Source organism: Ranitomeya imitator, chromosome 7 (assembly GCF_032444005.1).
Source record: "Ranitomeya imitator isolate aRanImi1 chromosome 7, aRanImi1.pri, whole genome shotgun sequence".
Taxonomy (NCBI): domain Eukaryota; kingdom Metazoa; phylum Chordata; class Amphibia; order Anura; family Dendrobatidae; genus Ranitomeya; species Ranitomeya imitator.
The window spans coordinates 187,050,062-187,070,605 of NC_091288.1; the positions used below are offsets into that span (position 1 = coordinate 187,050,062).

At 41.8% G+C, this 20,544-nt stretch overlaps 1 protein-coding gene across 2 annotated transcripts; it reads right to left on the minus strand.

Moving 5' to 3' along the window:
* Nucleotides 1-1,279: 1,279 nt before the first annotated feature.
* On the minus strand, nucleotides 1,280-20,499 carry LOC138645130 (acyl-coenzyme A synthetase ACSM3, mitochondrial-like). 2 transcript variants are annotated; one of them, XM_069734209.1, is made up of 14 exons: nucleotides 18,100-20,499; nucleotides 17,585-17,808; nucleotides 17,258-17,468; nucleotides 16,536-16,740; nucleotides 16,318-16,461; nucleotides 15,286-15,442; nucleotides 5,934-6,013; nucleotides 5,639-5,762; nucleotides 5,073-5,153; nucleotides 3,922-4,023; nucleotides 3,201-3,328; nucleotides 2,361-2,460; nucleotides 1,609-1,728; nucleotides 1,280-1,528 (listed from the first exon to the last, which is right to left on the minus strand). In XM_069734209.1, exons 2-14 carry the CDS (start codon nucleotides 17,786-17,788, stop codon nucleotides 1,442-1,444), a joined length of 1,743 nt encoding a protein of 580 aa, XP_069590310.1. In that variant the 5' UTR covers nucleotides 17,789-17,808; nucleotides 18,100-20,499; the 3' UTR covers nucleotides 1,280-1,441. The 2 variants fall into 2 exon arrangements, with proteins under 2 accessions (XP_069590310.1, XP_069590309.1); XM_069734208.1 differs by having other exon boundaries at nucleotides 17,585-20,498.
* Nucleotides 20,500-20,544: the final 45 nt, after the last annotated feature.

The window sequence follows — 20,544 nt, forward strand, 5'->3', positions numbered from 1 at the left end:
AAAAGCTCTTTAACAGCCCAAAATGTCAGTATAAAGTAGGCACATAGTCTGTTAGGAGGTGTAACCCTATAACCATTGCACCGTTATTGATTTAATCACTGCTTCTGTTCTGCAGAAACTGAAGTTTAATCACAAACTAATTAGGCTGCTCGGTGCACCCTGGGTGTGTGGCCGAGAGGCTCGGTGCACCCTGGGTGTGTGGCTGAGGGGCTCGCCGTGCCCTGGGTGTGTGACCGAGGGGCTCGCCGTGCCCTGGGTGTGTGGCCGAGAGGCTCGGTGCACCCTGGGTGTGTGGCCGAGAGGCTCGCCGTGCCCTGGTTGTGTGGCCGAGAGGCTCGCCGCGCCCTGGGTGTGTGGCCGAGGGGCTCACCGTGCCCTGGGTGTGTGACCGAGGGGCTCGCCGTGCCCTGGGTGTGTGGCCGAGAGGCTCGCCGTGCCCTGGGTGTGTGGCCGAGAGGCTCGGTGCACTAGCACTATCTGCAGAGAAAGCTCAGAACAGCGCTGTCAATCACCAGCGAGGCTGGTGGGAGCCAATAAATATCTTTTTCTCTTGTATAAAGACAATAATGTAAGATCACAGGATAGGAATAACATTGCATGTGAAACTATTGTATGAAAGCTGCTGTCCCATAAACAGTATAGGTGATAAATGGATGATCATTCGTTCTCGTGAATTGATCCACATGACTTGTTTCACTGTCCTCGTTGGTAATCTGTGACCACTGGACTAGAGCACGGAGAACCGCCTTTTACCAGACGGCATCTCTGGCTCTTCTTTTGATTAGCCAGCCTGGTGACATGTCATTGTTGCGGTGTGATGCTGCGCCAGGTTAGCTAATCAAAAGAACGTGCATGCCGATTCTCGAGGGTCCAGCTGCCACAGATCTCTGACGTGGATGATGGACCAGGTCCTACAAATAGATTTGCACCAACTCTAAATATCACTTGTGGTCCAGTCCACCCTCCACCACGGCGCCATTCATTCTCTACAGAAGCCATGGTTGCATCTGCTCACTACTGCACCATTCACATGGGGCTTTTTGGCCATTGATGCTCGGGTTCAGTGGAGGATTCAGCAGCCATTCCCATTAACAATCAGACATTTAGAATCTATCCTATGGATTTGGTCCTATGTTGTTTATAGGACAATCCTTTAATGAAGGATGTCTATACCCAGTCATCTCATTTCTATGGTACACTCGAGAGGTCACAACTTCCATGCAGCCTAGGACTGTAGATCTTTCATCCATAAAGCATTTTTTTTTTTTTTCACGCTATAGATATTCTCAACAATTTATTGATTCTAAAAATCAAAAAAATACAACTTGAGTATCACACTGTTCGTGTGCACTTGAGTTGTCAGGATGGTCACATACAGGTGGTCAGGAATCTGGAAGAAGACTACTTTATGTATACTAGTAATGGTAAGTTTTGCTCGTCTTCAGGCTTTTCCCCATTCCTTATTTCTCAGCTCATTTCTCCGAATCTTCCCGCTGACTGTTTTTGGCAATTGTTGAACAAATTCAATCTATGAATAATAGAAGAATAATTCAGGACGAGTTTCAGCAGCTTCTTGAGCGACGGTGCTGGTGTCATGGAGTTACCTACCTTCCTTGGGTACTTGTACGGGGCGGTCACCTTCTTTACATGTTCTTGTAGTTCTTTAGTCAGTGTCTCCTGGTCGTGGCCAGCGTATGTAGGGGACAAGACAACAAAAGCCTTCACCACCTGCACATTAAACATATGTATTAGGTATAAACAGAATCATATGTAGATTTAGGGTTCTCTGCGCATCACAAGACTCATTTAATACCAAGCATACAGCAGATATCCCAAAAAGTATTTGATTAAATATTTCTAAAAACAAAAAACTTAAAAAGGGGGTTGTTCTTAGATGTAGATGAAATCTTAATTGTAGGGGTTCTCTCCTTCAGGAAGTTCCTGGACTCTTCTTCTAGAAGCAAAGGTGTTCCCTATTCTCCCAGTAGGTGTGAGAAAACCCTTAAAGGGGATGTCAAAGCTTGGGATACAAGTCTGCAGTTACTCTGTGACTGCAGACTTGTGAATCCTCACAGTTTTTGAAGATTGTATCAACCATTATAATGTTTTAACATCCATTTGAAGTGTAGGAATACTTTATTTGGAGGGTAACCTCATATTATTGCTTTTTTAGACTGTTTGAGAGATGTTGAAGTTTCTGGATGCAACTTTCCAGCACCTTTTGGTCTGCACAGTACAGGTTATAGACCGTAGTTCTCGTTGGACATGAGCATCCTATACTTTGTGTAAATTTTATTATTTCATTGCATTAAAAAACCTGACATTTTGCTGTATTGTAGACTAGTAGGGTAAAGGGTTACCTCTCCTCTGATCGGGTCCGGACTGCTGACCACCGCAGATTCTACGACGGCCGGGTGTTCTATTAGGGCGCTTTCTATTTCAAATGGTCCGATACGATATCTGAAAAAGACCATGAAAGAAAGGCTTTGCACGCACACTGCCAACAACACTGTACCGCCATGTGTCTCAAATTGAAAGCATTGCATACTGCTTGCACATGACGTCTCTAGTTTGGGCCTTGTGCTGCTTTACCGCATCTGTACACGTAGTGCCAAATTCATGATATGTACGCTTATACTCTATTTTTAATGCAAAATCAAATTTTTTGTGATCAAGGTATCAACAGAACACAGCTGATATATATATATATATATATTTATGAATTTCTAGCCCTTTATATTCCCTACACCATCAGATCAAGTCTGTATGAAAACCCAACTATGGCCAAGGACCTCTGCTGTTGTAAAATATAGAGAGACAAAAATTATACAGTTGAATCCTAGTGCCTTCTCCCTGGTGGTTTCCATCTGCTTACAATGATGATGTCCCATCAATCAAGTGACTACTGCTGCCAGCTGATCAGTAGCATTTGCACTATTGATTGGCTGCAGTGGTCACTTAGCTGTTGAATGGGACATCATCACGGAAGGGACCACAAGAGCGGCGACGCTGGAACATTGAATTCAATGGGTAAGTAATGTTGACATCCCTATTTTGTAACATACCATACTCTTACCTAACTTTTGTAAAATCCCAGGAAATCCCTTTAAAGCAGCGATGTATTAGTTTGCGTGAGGAACGCTTTTTACATTATACAGTTTTGAGAAATTAGGTAGATTATGCTAAATCCTTATACTTACCCCGAAGATAAAATTAGGTCATCTGATCTTCCAACAAAAAAGAAGTAGCCATCTTCATCTTTTATAGCTTTGTCTCCAGTAAGATAAAAGTCTCCTCTTTGGCTTGATGCAGTTTTCTCTGGGTTGCCCTATTTTTTAACGGATTTATAAATCATCTTAGTACCGCAAATGGTCTTCATTCATTCATTCATTATTTATAAAACAGCTTGGAAACTACAATTCTATCTCCATGGTAACAGACTACAAAGAAAGCATTTGTAGTCTGATCTTCCATTCATACTTTTTTCTTTTCTTCTCCCCCTTCTCTCCCTCACATTTAGCAGCTTAACAAGGTGTAAGTTAGCAAAAAATGGGGAAAATATGAGAGTATGATTGCAGGCTCAGATAACAAAGTTGTTTTTTTGTTTAGGTTTTTTTTTTGTAGTCTGCGGAAAAAGTCAGCACTCCGTCCTCCAAGATGTTCTTAATCCAAAAATCACCTGCATAGACCACGTTTAAAAAATGCGTATCAAAACATCTTACGCATTTCAGAATAAAATTCCTTAATTATAACTTTTTTTGTAGTCTGTTACGGTGGAGACTCATGGGTCTGCACAGGCGCTGTAAACTCACAACAATACATTTTCAATCAAGACTAGTTGAAAGATTTTTCATTTAAAATGGACCGGGACTAAAAAATAAAATAGGATGGCAGACATGGCCCAGTTTAAAATAAACCTACTGTATATTGAGAAAAAATACAAAAAGGTCTTTGCGGTGCGATGCGGATTCCAATTTCACCTTCCTGATTTGGGGGTAATATGTTGCCATCAGGATCAACTACCTGGAATGATAAAATGTACATACAAATACAATACTAAAGATGCATAACAAAAAAATATTACCAGCAAGACAAACTATTTCACCGTCTAAGACGACACCCGGGTTCGGTAGAATTAACAACTTGTGAAAATGAAGATGACGTCAGCCACTAAATTAGAGCACAATATGGTAATTGGCACAGATTTATGGCAGTACTGAAGGGAAACACTGCCCCTACTTCATAGATGTAGCCTTCAAAATTAATTTTGATTACATCTGAAATTATAATTTAACCCAATTACTTATTTTAGAAGGAATGCCCATTCCTTCAGCGAGCGATTCTGCTTACCGACTTCTAACGGTGAGTAACGTACACACCATTAGGATCTGGCTTTTCTCGACAGTCCCAGTATTCGGCCAGTCAGAATTCTATTGAGAGACGAGGCCAAGGCTCTTGTCAGCACTTAGGGTGACTTGATGACAGCTGAAACCAGGAAGCCGAGCTGCATCCTAACTGTGTGTGCATTACACACCATTAGGATTTGGCAAGCCAAAGATTTCGCCAAATGTGGGCAAACCTTTTGAAAGAGACCTATCAACTGCCAATGGACATACTCTGGGTATCTTACGAATTATACAAGCAATGTTTAGTTGTAGCCGGTCGCTCACACTGCGGTATAACCCGGACGAGCACTACCTGATGTTTTGTCCGCTAGCACGGAACCCAATGTTATACTATCGGCATGAGAAAGCGATCGCAGCATGCTGAGGGTGTGTCCGATTCTCACGCATGAGAGCGCTTGGGAAACATCGGATGCACACAATGGAGAAGATGGAAAAGTTAAGTTCTCCATCTTCGTGCAGCGATTCTCGCATGCCTGAGAATCGGAGCACGCTAAGGTGACGCTAATAGTTTGACATTAGCATAATCCGCCTGATTTTCTCACATGTGAGAATCGACGACCGTGTGACCCAAAAGTTCTCGAGATCTTTCTATTCTTGTTTTACTTTGCTGATTTGAGCACAACCTTCAGTTGTCCCATGTTCATACCACCCTAGAGACAGAAGTACCTGGATGTCATAGGATAGAGAAGCCTTTCCCATAGAGCCTGGTTTTATTTTCATTCCTTTAAATGTTCCACAGATCAGGACCTAGAAAATAATGGTGGTGATTAGCGGTGGCGTTTTATCCCAAAAGGCCTCATTTACACTTGCATGTGACGGCTCTGACGGTGAAATATGCCTCTGATGTTCTGCATGGACACTTTACCACATGTAAAGCATATTTTTTTCCTATATGAAACATGTTCAATTAGATGCTATGTAGCACAATATACTCTAAGGGCTCCAGTATGGAACTGCACTGAATAGAAGAGCTTATGATGTGGTCAAGGTCAGGGCAGGAGAGCCATGATGGGTTCCTGCACTATGGTCCATTCTTGGACCATGGGGCAGGAGAGCCGTGACGGGTTCCTGCACCATGGTCCATTCTTGGACCATGATACATGAACCTCTGAATGAGGTTTAGTCTGAGTTTATGGTCTTCAGCCAGAATAGTACCATCAAGTCTTGGACTATTAATATGGAAAATGCCCCAGTACTTGGCTGCAAAAAAGTATAGTCAAGTTATAACTTACCGTCTCCGTTTGACCATAGCCTTCATAAATGTCAAGCCCCGTGTTCGCGTTCCATTGTTCCATCACTTGAGGGTTGAGCGGTTCTCCACCACTCGCACAATGCTTTAGAGTCTTAAATTTGTAGCTTTATAAATATACCAAAAAAAAATCAATGATTATGTATTCATAAACGTAAAAGAAAATACATTCGAAGGGAGGAAGTAGCCGAGAATCGGCGCTCACCAAGGCTTCCCCGAATAATAGCTTTATGCCAGAGGTATCAAATATTTTATAGAGTAGTGTTCGGTGTACATACCTTGCAAGGTCGCATGTCACCAGCATACGATAGGCGGTTGGAGGAGCACAGTATACAGTGATGGGGTATTTGGCCAATGTCTTCACGGAAAAAATAAAACTGTTTTAGTTCAGTTCGGGTAAACATATTTTCACCTAAAAAGATTATTTACACTAAATTAAAGATGTATTCCCATCTCCAAGATCCTATCCCAATATGTAGTATGTGTAATGTAATAATATTAGCAAATACCTCCATTTAGAAATGTAGCATAGTTCTTCTGATTCGCTATGCCGCCTACCCTACATCCAGGGCATTGCTGTAGCTTGGGCAGCCATGGTATGACTATTCGTATTGTGGTTGTAACCGTGGATGCCTAACTGTCACTATACGAGTGGTTGTAACCAATGGATACCTAAGCTACTGCAATGCCCTGGACGTGGGGTAAACGACATAGCGAATCAGAAGAACTATACTACATTTCTAAATGGAGAAATTATGGGAATACCTCTTTAAATATCTTATTTGTTTTAGACCCACATTAATTACTCATGGATGCTCTGTAGGATAGGAATCAAGACCAGACCATTGACGTGACATTAGAAGTCATATTGTGTTTAATTAGTCGAAAAGGATCATGGTCGATTCAATCAGAACATTGTTGGAAGGGGAGGCTGGCTGACAGGCGATCAGCACGAGACTAGCAGAGAACATGGGAAAAAATAAATCAAAGTATATAAGAAAAATGCCACTTCAATAACTTTAGTTTTGGACAACTTTCTTTTTATTAAAAGGAATGATTAATTTGATGGCTTTTTGGGGGAAAAAAAAAACTATTTTGCCGTTTTTCTGTAATGATCGGCGGAAGTTATTGGCAAAGCAAATTAGGCTATAAAAGGTCACCGATTTATTAGTACAGCTTAAAAGGGTGCAGGTACATCAAAAAATATGGCATCAAGGCAAAAGCCAAGACATGTTTCGGAAATAGAACTATCCTTAGCCCTCCTTCACATGTCCGTGTTTCCAGTACGGGTGGAATCCAATTTTTTTTCACGGATACGACCCGTACCCATTATAATCTACGGGGCTGTGAACATGTCCGTGGTTTTACATAGACCGCATGACTGTGCAAAACACACGGATACATGTCTGTTATTTTCCAGCAGCACGGATTGCAAGGGCCAATACAAATCTATGGGTCTGTGGAAAATACGTTCAGCACATGGATGGCATCAGCGCACCGTCCGTGTGATATACTATTACTATTTTTTATTATTATAGCGCCATTTATTCCATGGCACTTTACATGTGAGGAGGGTATACATAAAAAATACAGGTACAATAATCTTAAACAATACAAGTCACAACTGGTACAGGAGGAGAGAGGATCCTGCCCGTGAGGGCTCACAATCTACAAGGGATGGGTGAGGGTAGAGCTGGTCATGCAGCGGTTTGGTGGATCGGTGGTTACTGCAGGTTGTAGGCTTGTCGGAAGAGGTGGGTCTTCAGGTTCTTTTTGAAGGTTTCGATGGTAGGCGAGAGTCTGATATGTTGGGGCAGAGGGTTCCAGAGTAGGGGGGATGCACCGGAGAAATCTTGTATGCGATTGTTGGAAGAGGAGATAAGAGGGGAGTAGAGAAGGAGATCTTGTGAGGATCGGAGGTTGCGTGTAGGTAAGTACCGGGAGACGAGGTCACAGATGTATGGAGGAGACACAATAGAAGGATATACGAGTCTAATATTGCAAAGTATCGGAGAAGCTTTGTAATCTATTTCTTTCTTTATCCATACTGAAAAAGTACGGATGACACTGATAGAAAATGAACACAAAGATGACACTGATGGTAAAAACGGAGACACGGATGACACTGATGGTAAAAACGGAGACACGGATGACACTGATAGTAAAAACGGAGACACAGATGACACTGATGGTAAAAACGGAGACACGGATGACACACTGATGTAAAAACCTAGACACGGATGACACGCTGATGGTAAAAACGGAGACACGGATGACACCGATGGTAAAAACGGAGACACAGATGACACCGATGGTAAAAACGGAGACATGGATGACACACTGATGTAAAAACCTAGACACGGATGACACACTGATGGTAAAAACAGACACTGATGGTAAAAACAGAGACACGGATGACACTGATGGTAAAAACGGAGACACGAATGTCACACTAATGGTAAAAACGGAAACACGGATGACGATGGTAAAAACGGAGATACGGATGACACACTGATGGTAAAAATGGAGACACGGATGACACACTGATGTAAAAACCTAGACAGGGATGACACACTGATGGTAAAAACGGAGACACGGATGACACTGATGGTAAAAACGGAGACACAGATGGTAAAAACGGAGACACGGATGACACTGATGGTAAAAACGGAGACACGGATGGTAAAAACGGAGACACGGATGACACTGATGGTAAAAACGGAGACACGGATGGTAAAAACGGAGACACGGATGACACACTGATGGTAAAAACGAAGACAGGGATGACACACTGATGTAAAAACCTAGACACGGATGACACACTGATGGTAAAAACTGAGGCACAGATGACGCCGATGGTAAAAACGGAGACACGGATGACACTGATGGTAAAAACGAAGACAAGGATGACCCTGATGGTAAAAACAGACATTGATGGTAAAAACGAAGACACGGATGACACACTGATGGTAAAAAAGGAGACACGGATGATACTGATGGTAAAAACAGACATGGATGACACACTGATGGTAAAAATGGAGACACGGATGACACTGATCGTAAAAATGGAGACACGGATGACACTGATGGTAAAAACGGAGACACGGATGACACACTGATGGTAAAAACGAAGACACGGATGACACACTGATGTAAAAACCTAGACACGGATGACACACTGATGGTAAAAACTGAGGCACGGATGACGCCGATGGTAAAAACGGAGACACGGATGACACTGATGGTAAAAACGGAGACAAGGATGACACTGATGGTAAAAACAGGCATTGATGGTAAAAACGAAGACACGGATGACACACTGATGGTAAAAAAGGAGACACGGATGACACTGATGGTAAAAACAGACATGGATGACACACTGATGGTAAAAATGGAGACACAGATGACACACTGATCGTAAAAATGGAGACACGGATGACACTGATGGTAAAAACTGAGACACGGATGACACTGATGGTAAAAACGGAGTCACGGATGACACACTGATGGTAAAAACGGAGACACTGATGGTAAAAACAGAGACACGGATGACACTGATGGTAAAAACGGAGACACGGATGTCACACTAATGGTAAAAACGGAGACACGGATGACGATGGTAAAAAGGGAGACACGGATGACACACTGATGTAAAAACCTAGACATGGATGACACTGATGGTAAAAATGGAGACACGGATGACACACTGATGTAAAAACCTAGACACGGATGACACACTGATGGTAAAAACGGAGACACGGATGACATACTTATGATAAAAACGGAGACACGGATGACACTGATGGTAGAAACGGAGACACGGATGGTAAAAACGGAGACACGGATGACACACTGATGGTAAAAACTGAGGCACGGATGGCACTGATGGTAAAAACGGAGACACGGATGACACTGATGGTAAAAACACATTGATGGTAAAAACGAAGACATGGATGACACACTGATGGTAAAAAAGGAGACACGGATGACACTGATGGTAAAAACAGACATGGATGACACACTGATGGTAAAAATGGAGACACGGATGACACACTGATCGTAAAAATGGAGACACGGATGACACTGATGGTAAAAACAGACATGGATGACACTGATGGTAAAAATGGAGACACGGATGACACTGATGGTAAAAATGGACACACGGATGACACTGATGGTAAAAACGGAGACACGGATGACACTGATGGTAAAAACGGAGACACGGATGACACTGATGGTAAAAACGGAGACACGGATGACACACTGATGGTAAAAATGGAGACACGGATGACACACTGATGGTAAAAGCAGAGATACGGATGATACTTGTGGTAAAAACGGACACACTAATTAAAAACACTGACACAGGTACTGTTTTTTCACATGTGTGTTATATACGGATGTGTGAAGGAGGCCTTAGTCATGGCAGTGTTATGCTATGAGGTGCCAACAGAGCTCCCTGGCCAAAATCTCTCACAGATGCCATCATGGCCAGGGGTTCGGCATGTGCAGTAATTTTCAAGTGACGTGTTTGAGCTGAGAAATCCATCTGCGCATGCGTTGTCCCAGACTATGCCAGTTCCTGTGCAAAATTTCGGGCAGAGGAGAGGAGGCAGCTCACTGAAAAAGCAGTGACCTGTCTGTTATGAGCAGAGGATAATTCTCAGACTGGCAGAAGACCAAGTGCAACATCTAGCCCTGCTGCACTTATGCCTCATTAAACAAGAAAAATAGAACAAAAATTATATATAATACTAAAACATTGTCAAGGACAACAGGTATATTCGAAAGCATAAACATGCACACAGAAATAGAAAGTATAAAAAACCCGTTTAAATTATCAAAAGATTTTTTTATTAAATTACATCACAACATCATATTCAAAACGAAAACAATTATATGGACCAAAGAATTAAAAAAGTGAAAGACCCGAACAGTCTAAGGTCAAAAGCAAACACAAATCATTTGTGGACCAGGAAATTAATCCCTGATGGACACCAATAAATATTGCACTATTAGGGTCCCACAGCACACTGGCATCACTCTAATAAAACCATCAAAATAGAAAAAATTCATGAGAAGCCCACATGAAACGCGCGTTGGGGCTGCGTGGTCTATTTGTGCACAAGGACTTATATGGGTAAGATCCAATCTGATGACACTTTATTGATTCACAGTGATGTGTGGTGTCCCAAATACAAATATAGTACTAAGGCAACTTTAACTTTATGAAATTTTTCGATTTTGATGGTTTTATTCTAGTTGCCAGTGTGCCGTGGGACCCTAACAGTGCAATATTTACTGATGTCCATCAGGAATCAATTTCCCGGTCCACAAATGATTTGTGTTTGCTTTTGACCTTAGACTGTTCCTGTCTTTCACTTTTTGAATTCTTTGGTCCATTGTTATGACCTGGTGGTTAGGAGCACCCGGAATGACCTGATAGTTAAACCTCATACAGGACGAGCTCTGGGATGTGGGAGCTCTGCTGACCGCAAGCCCTAATCCTATCACACACACTAAAAATAGCCGTGGAGCGCTCCTGACAAGACCTAGGCGCCTCGTCACAGCCTAAGAGCTATCTAGCCCTAGAGATAGAAAATAAAGCCTACCTTGCCTCAGAGAAATTCCCCAAAGGTAAAGGAAGCCCCCCACATATATTGACTGTGAGTAAAGATGAAAGTCACAAACGCAGAAATGAAACAGGTTTCAGCAAAGGGAGGCCAGACTTACTAAATAGACAGAGGATAGGAAAGGTAACTTTGCGATCAGCACAAAAACCTACAAAAGACCACGCAGAGTGTGCAAAAAAGACTTCCGCACCGACTCACGGTGCGGAGGGGCCACTCTGCATCCCAGAGCTTCCAGCTAGCAAGACAAAATCATGATAACCAGCTGGACAAGAAAACAGTGAACAAAACAGAGAGGCCTGGATGTCTTCCTGGAGCAGAACAATATTGTATCATACAATTATTAGGTTCTGTAGAAGGACGTAGATCTGGGGATTTATTATGATGGAATATAGGCTGAACTGGATGGACAAATGTCTTTTTTCGGCCTTACTAACTATGTTACTATGTTACTATGTTACTATGTTAAATAATGACTATCAGGAACTTAGCTTCTGCAGGAGAAGGCAGGTCACCAGAGAGATCCAGGAGCGAACTGAACCAATGCAAAAACATTGACAGCTGGCATGGAGTAACGATCTGAGAGGAGTTAAATAGAGCAGCCAACCAAAGGTTAAACCATGTCACCTGTGTAAGGAACCTCAGAAGCAGCAGCTTCACTCATAGCCACCAGAGGGAGCCCATAGACAGAACTCGCCGAAGTACCATTCACGACCACAGGAGGGAGTTCGACAACAGAATTCACAACAGTCCATATACAGTGCCTTGCGAAAGTATTCGGTTCCCTGGAACTTCTCAACCTTTTCCCACATATCATGCTTCAAACATAAAGATACCAAATGTAAATTTTAGGCGAAGAATCAACAACAAGTGGAACACAATTGTGAAGTTGAATGAAATTTATTGGTTATTTTAAATTTTTGCGGAAATTCAAAAACTGAAAAGTGGGGCCGAATAATATTCTACGTCCCAGTTTGAATTTCTACAAAAATTTAAAATAACCAATAAATTTCATTCAACTTCACAATTGTGTTCCACTTGTTGTTGATTCTTCGCCTAAAATTAACATTTGGTATCTTTATGTTTGAAGCATGATATGTGGGAAATGGTTGAAAAGTTCCAGGGGGCCGAATACTTTCGCAAGGCACTGTAATTGTTTTTGTTTTGAATATGATGTGATGTAATTTAACCCCTTAGTGACCGAGCCAAATTTTTGAAATCTGACCAGTGTCACTTTATGTGGTAATAACTCTGCAACGCTTCAACAAATCCCAGTGATTTTGAGATTGTTTTTTCGTGACACATTCTACTTTATGATAATGGTAAATTTTGTTCAACATTTTTTGTGTTTATTTATAAAAAATATCAAAAATTTGAGAAAAATGTTAAAAAAATAGCAATTTTCTAAATTTGAATGATTATCCCTTTAATCCAGATAGTCATACAACAGCAAACCATTAATAAATAACATTTCCCACATGTCTGCTTTACATCAGCACCATTTGTAAAATGTTATTTTATTTTGTTAGCATTTTAGGAGGTTTAAAAATGTAGCAGCAATTTTTCATTTTTTCAAAGAAATTTACAAAATTTATTTTTTTAGGGACTTACCCATGTTTGAAGTGACTTTAGGGGTCCCATATATTGGGAAACCCACAAACGTGATACCATTTTAGAAACAGCACCCCTAAACATATTGAAAACTGCTGTCAGGTAGTTTATTAACCCTTCAGGTGCTTTACAGGAATTAATGCAAAGTGGTATGACAGAAATGAAAATGTGTATTTTTACCACCTAAGTGTTGTTAACTTCTAAACAGATTACTACAGCCGTCAGACTCTAAGGCCGCTATTTGGTCATGAATTGCCATGGCAAACATCAGGACAACAAAATCATGATCTGAGGGCACCAATTGTGACAAATAAGAAGCCCCCACACTCTGTTAACCATTTATAATGATGTAGTCACTATTGACAGCAGCATCTAAGGGGTTAAACAGATTTAGATGGTGCAAATACGGATCGTGGCTGATACAGCAAGTTGTCAGCTATAGTGGACAGCCGACAGCTGCTGGATTGTCATCTGTATGGGGAGGATATTCTCTTATATCTAAGGTCAGTTAAAAGACGTATTGGCGGTCATTAAGGGGTTAAAACCCCTTTCTGACCTCGGACGGTATAGTACATCCAAGGTCAGATCCCCTGCTTTTATGCAGGGCTCCGCGGTGAGCCCGCACCAAAGCCGGGACATGTCAGCTGTTTTGAACAGCTGACATGTGCCCGTAATAGGCGCGGGCAGAATCGCGATCTGCCCGCACCTATTAACTAGTTAAATGCCGCTGTCAAACGCAGACAGCGGCATTTAACTACCGCTTCCGGCCGGGCGGCCGGAAATGACGTCATCGCCGACCCCCGTCACATGATCGGGGGTCGGCGATGCGTCTCCATTGTAACCATAGAGGTCCTTGAGACCTCTATGGTTACTGATCGCCGGTGGCTGTGAGCGCTACCCTGTGGTCGGCGCTCACAGCACACCTCCATTTCTGCTACATAGCAGCGATCAGCAGATCGCTGCTATGTAGCAGAGGCGATTGTGCTGTGCCTGCTTCTAGCCTCCCATGGAGGCTATTGAAGCATGGCAAATGTAAAAAAAAAAAGTTGAAAAAAATAAAAAAAATATAAAAGTTTAAATCACCCCCCTTTCGCCCCAATCAAAATAAATCAATAAAAAAAAATCAAATCTACACATATTTGGTATCGCCGCGCTCAGAATCGCCCGATCTATCAATCAAAAAAAGCATTAACCTGATCGCTAAACAGCGTAGCGGGAAAAAAATTCGAAACACCAGAATTACGTTTTTTTGGTCGCCGCGACATTGCATTAAAATGCAATAACGGGCGATCAAAAGAACGTATCTGCACCGAAATGCTATCATTAAAAACGTCATCTCGGCACGCAAAAAATAAGCCCTCAACCGACCCCAGATCACGAAAAATGGAGACGCTACGAGTATCGGAAAATGGCACAATTTTTTTTTTTTTTTTAGCAAAGTTTGGAATTTTTTTTCACCACTTAGTTAAAAAATAACCTAGACATGTTAGGTGTCTATGAACTCGTACTGACCTGGAGAATCATTATGGCAGGTCAGTTTTAGCATTTAGTGAACCTAGCAAAAAAGCCAAACAAAAAACAAGTGTGGGATTGCACTTTTTTTGCAATTTCACCGCACTTGGAATTTTTTTCCCATTTGTAGTACACGACATGCTAAAACCAATGATGTCGTTCAAAAGTACAACTTGTCCCGCAAAAAATAAGCCCTCACATGGCCAAATTGACGGAAAAATAAAAAAGTTATGGCTCTGGGAAGGAGGGGAGTGAAAAACAAACACGGAAAAATGAAAAATCCCATGGTCATGAAGGGGTTAATAAAAAATCTTTTGATAATTTAAACATTTTTTTCTATACTCTCTTTTTCTGTGTAGACACTTATGCCTCATTAGTATAAAACTCCCACTACTGATTACAGAAGAACAGGATTCCCTGTGTGTTAGGCGATCCCCGCATGTGTTCCCGAGACATGCAGCCACGGGGACTGGAAGATCTTTTGAGCACGCTGAAGACACTCTGATAACACATGAGCATGTTCGCTCATCACTAATGCTCATTAATGAAATCACAATTAGCTATTTTGGATTTTAATTCGCTTTCCTGGATGGAAAAAACTCTTTTCACAACTACTAAATACACTACTGACAGGTTCTCTTTAAAAGGTATGGATGTGGCCAAAAACCATGCTGGCATAAAGTCAAACTACACATCTGCTCAGTTTTTAAAAGTCAATGTCCTGCGTTGTTGTTTCTTTTCATGTAATAATCATTAACAAGCAATTGAGGCCGCTATACATGGCCTTACCCCACCTTTCAATCATATACAGCCACTTTGCGTTATTTGTGAATTTTTTTTCCTTACTTTGTACAATTTGAATTGACTTTCACCTTACCTCCAACGTTAGAGATGGGTCAAATCGGGGCATGTAATGAGCAAACACACATGAACCTTGGATCCAAGGAGCAAAAACACTGCTCCATGCAGACTTTACCCAACCCGTGTCTGATGAATTCCAAAACACGTCTGATGGCGTTAAGTCCAGCCAATACCTGTATGGGGGAAATACGTACTCAGTTATTTTATATCTACATACTTTTTAGTGAGAGACATAATAGTTAAAGGGAACCTGTCAGCAGGATTGTGCTCAGTAACCTACAGACCGTGCGTGTCAGGTCGGCGTCGTTATGCTGATTACAATGATACCTTGGCCGCCCCGTAGCACGAGCATATCATTAACTCAAAACTGAAAATAAAGATTAAACAACAACCACAAGATGGATTTCATCAACCAAGGTATCATTGTAATCAGTATAAAGGCGCCGACCTGACACTGTAGGTTACTGTGCACAATCCTGCTGACAGGTTCCCTTTAAGCACATATAAACTTCATTGTCGCTTCCTTCAACCTCATGGACTATGCTGAAAGAGTTATAAATTGTTAAGACTCCCCAATCTCAGACATTGATTTCCTAAATAGAAGCAAAGTTCTGCCATCCCAGTGGAAGCCAACGGAGAACTTTTTGTCCTCTGTTGGGTGGAGTCCTATGGATACATTTGATGTATACTCAGTTACACCAATCATAAGGCTCAGACACACAGTGCACAAAGCCAACCATTATTTATATGAGACAAAGGCTGCAGAACAAAACAACTTCACGGCAACAGGATCGGTGTGACAAATATGAAGATTATCCTCCTAGGCCAGCTTCAGGTGTCTGAAGGCCATCAAACGTACCTGCTTGACCAAGTCCTCTGTTTTGGAAGCATATCACATGTTTACTCCAATCTTCTTGAGCTTTCCCATGCCTAGTTGCCCCTGACCCCTTCATAGATGTGCCTGATGCTTTTATTGTCTCACCTACGCCTTCAATTTGTAGTTGAGAAGAATCCGAAGCAACTATCTAATGTCTTCATGCTTACTTACTTTCCAACTATAGTTAGTCCTAGCCCGTAGCTGGAGTGACTGTGTTCTGCCATTTTTGGAGAACCTGTTGTCCCACTGGTGAAGTAAATGGTCATTGGATCTGTACTCATTGTCCTCACACACATGTGCTTGTCACTGGCCACCCTTAAATAAATGGAAATATTTATTACATGATCCTTGGTGACTGCATCATTACAAGCCAATAGGATGGGACATACGTATAGAGATCTTGAAAATTCAGCCACCCTTCTCTCTTTCCGGACACAATCATTTTGGTTTTTAGTACTGGAACTTGGGATGAGATGGCGTCTACATTTGGGGCCAGTTCTTGGCTTGTGATAATGCACCTTGCTTCTGATGTTTGAAGCCTGTACAGAATATCCTTTGCAGTAAGTTGTGTTGTCCCTGGGATTAGAACTAAACCTGTTGAAGTAATGGAAACTTTAGATGGAATTCGTTGTAATGGTTTTACATTTTATCTTTGAGGAAGGAACCATCGGACAGTGAATTCCTCAAAAGGCAAAGACTTCAAGTGTCCAGGCCGTAACGGAAAATCTGTTATGAGATCCCCACCCCAAAACCTCATGACATTAATAGGACTACTGTCCTCTTCCAGGTCAAAAGGACCTTTGGGTCCTCTTTCTGCTTGGGTTCAAAAACAATAGCTACAACACTTTCTAAAAAATTTTCACTAAGCCATGTATCTTTTGGCTATATTAGAAATTAGCATTTTATCGTATAACACACAGTTCTTGATGTTTTTGTACTTGAAGCTTCACCTCTTGACAACAATTGAAGAAGGTGAGAATTGTATCACCAGATATTATAGGGGTATTCCAGAAATTATATATTATATGTTAATCGGCTGTCGTTCGGACAGGTGGAGAGTCATTAATGTGTGGTCACGAAGGCGGTCCAGGTTTCCTTTAAGACTACTTACCGGCTCTAATGCACGCAACGTTTAACAGCCACCACTCCGGCACCCGAGGGAGAATCACAATAACTCTGTCTCCTGGTTTTAAGTCACAAGCATCAGACAGTAAATTCGCAACTTTCCTGGAGCGAAAACCCAACTCATCAAAGCTCCATTTCACCTCTTTTCCTTCTCCATCTATCCACCACAGAGCAGGATTGGGATTTCTACTGCCATCCTGGGAAAAGACCATCACTATTACTACTATCTCATCATATTACGCAGTCCGGTACAATATATACCCTCCAATTTTAGGCAACCTTTGAGGACTGACAAAGAATCATAGACTATTACCTTATCAGCAGCCGTCCATTTGTCTAGGATGTCACTTGCAAAGTTGAAGTATTCTGGTATATCCAGTTTGTAACTCGGCCTAATATCTTCATAATCGGCGAAATTCTGAGGGGCAGAAAACTTTTGGCTCTTGCTGATTAATCTGGAGCAGACCCTTGGGGTAATGTGGCAGGTGAAGCGTTTTACTTTAATTAGAATTGTCATGACCGACACAGATCTGGTCCCTGTCCAAGAAGAAATCAGACTTTGTACTAAACTGAATACAAGTACACTACGAATATCTATGCATGCTAAAAAAAAAAAAAAAATGTCACCCTCCTTCGAACTTGATGTTTCGAGTCTTCCATGGATCTGATGATGCATCCGGTGTCAAATGAATGGAATTACTCTCCCCTAAAACTGGAAACTCCATGCCCCTCTATGGGTGTCCTATTATTATTGCCCCCATACATCCGGAGTTGTCCAACTTGAACATTTGGTGGTACAACAATCCCACATACATTAGTTATACTCACAGCCTGTCCAGTGAAAGCTTCAGGGAAAACAGATATCCGATCTCTTCTCTATTCTGTTTTTTTGCAAATGTTTGTGTAATTTGTAGCCGGAGACTAGGAGGAGGGATCGTAACTGGCTCATACAGGATCGAGGAGAAAAGGTTAGTTATTAACTAATATTAATCCGTGTTTTTGTCATCTTCCCGATGTCACCTTTCCTTATGTTAAAGAATTGTTTTACAGCAGCTCCCTAATATATATATTTAATATGGCAGAAAAGGAACTTGGTATTTGGGGAATTATCAGATATTCTGTCAGGGACAGAACTTGCTCACGACCTACGTGCTTTGAATTCTGCTGTAAAGGGCGACCCTGCTTCTCACCCTCAATAGTCCACTTGTAAGAAATACCATTATCGCTATCAATATCGTATAACAAGGATACTGAACAATAACAACATCAAGAAATATTATTATTGACAACAAGCTAACAAAAGAGCATGGACCGCACCTCCAAAAATCATACATCGATCTAATGCCTCTAGGCAAAAATATATATAACTGAACATGAGGTTCTTAGCTTAACATTCTGATCAGACTGTATGAAGCCGACTGCCACATCATGGCCAACCTCTCAGTGGATTTTGGAGGCCAAAAGACACTGCATATCACCCTAAAAACACCATACCAACAGTGAAGTTTGAAGGTGGGAACATGATGGTGTTTACCAGGATGATGAAGATGAAACAACATTTCAGCAAGACAATGATCCAAAACACACAGCCAAGGGAAATCTCAATTGTTTTTTTGAGAAAGAAAATAAAGCTGCTAGTATGGCCCAGCCAATCAAGGGACCTGAATCTAATAGAAAATGTATTCAGTGTTCATAGAAGGAGCCCACAGGACCTTCAGGATGTGAAGAATGTTTGTGTGGAAGAATGGGACAAAATCACACCTGAGCAATGCCTGTGGCTAGTTTCTCCTTACAGGAGGCGTCTTGCAGCTGTCATCGCCTACAAAGGCTTTTGTATAAATTAAGTTTCAGTAAGCGTGTTCAATCCTTTTTTTCCTGTGTCATTTCTCACTACTACATATAACAATGTATAGACATCTATGGTTTGATTTCTTTGTCCTTGGAGATTGGATTAGTTGTTACTGACATCTGATGACAATTTGATATCAATAGCACTTATAGAAATATATTTACTTAAAAAAATTGATGACGTGTTCAATACTTATTTTACCAGCTGTGTACATATAAAGGTGTCCGTATTCTTTAATACATTTCTTAATTGGTTATCTTTGTTTAGTCTTCTATGCTCACGCCCGATTATCAGCTGCAATATGACTTGATATCCTTGCTTAAGCACCTCACCGCCATAACCAATAGATAGCTGCCAGCCGAACGATCATCTCTCCCAAGTATCTCATACACAGGAACGCTCAGTTTGGCCAAACCTTCTTGAGTTTTCTATGACAGCTGCTGCCAGAATCATCTGACAGTGACCTGTCTCCTGGAGAATAAAAGGATCGTCCATCAATCGCAATGCTGAATCCTTCTTCTCTTCACGGACATCCTCTGTTGGGGGATGGACAAAAGACCTCCATACGTATTAGACTGTTGACCGATCCTGGTAATAGAGGAGGGTTACACCGACATTAGTCTGATGTGTATTGAGGCTTTTATTAATGCAGCCCTATGTTCTAATTGTGTACCAAAATAAATCGTATACTTGTACTCCAATATGTAGTATTAAAACTATATACTTGCCCACTCTGACGCCATTTCTGAAAATATGTATAATGTCTGATAAAACGTCTCTCGGACTCCACCACCTCTGTATCTAGTCCTCTGACTATGCTGAAGGGAATCACCAAACTATGGAGGCATATTGAACTTTGATGCTCCTCATCTTCATGCCTGGTCTGGTTCCCCAACTTAGGGGCAGTTGAACAGGCTCTGGTTGGCGGTCCTCATGGGTCTTTCGTCTCTATCCTTATCACCAGGACAAACTCAACAAGGTGAAGGGAACATCTACATAGCACCTGTTTCCTTAACAACAATGGCCATATACAGCCGTAATCCCTTTAGATGTTACAACACATGACCTCGCCAGTGTCCCTTGGGGTACTTGACTGGTCACTGGTCTGATCACTAGCTGGTGAATCCAAGAGTGAGAAAACTATCGTATGGTAATGCCAAAAAGAAATGACCCAGAGATAGATTTCCCAGTCAGTTGTTGATGGTGCCATTTGTTCACATAAACAGTCCATCTATATATATATATATATAATCGTCTAAGGGGCACTTCCGTCTGTTTGTCTGTCTGTCACGGAAAACCTAAGTCACTGATTGGTCGCGGCCAGCTGGCCGCGACCAATCAGCGACGGGCACAGTCCGGCCGCGAAATGGCCGCTCCCTACTCCCCTACAGTCAGTGCCCCCTCCATACAACCCCCCCAGTCAG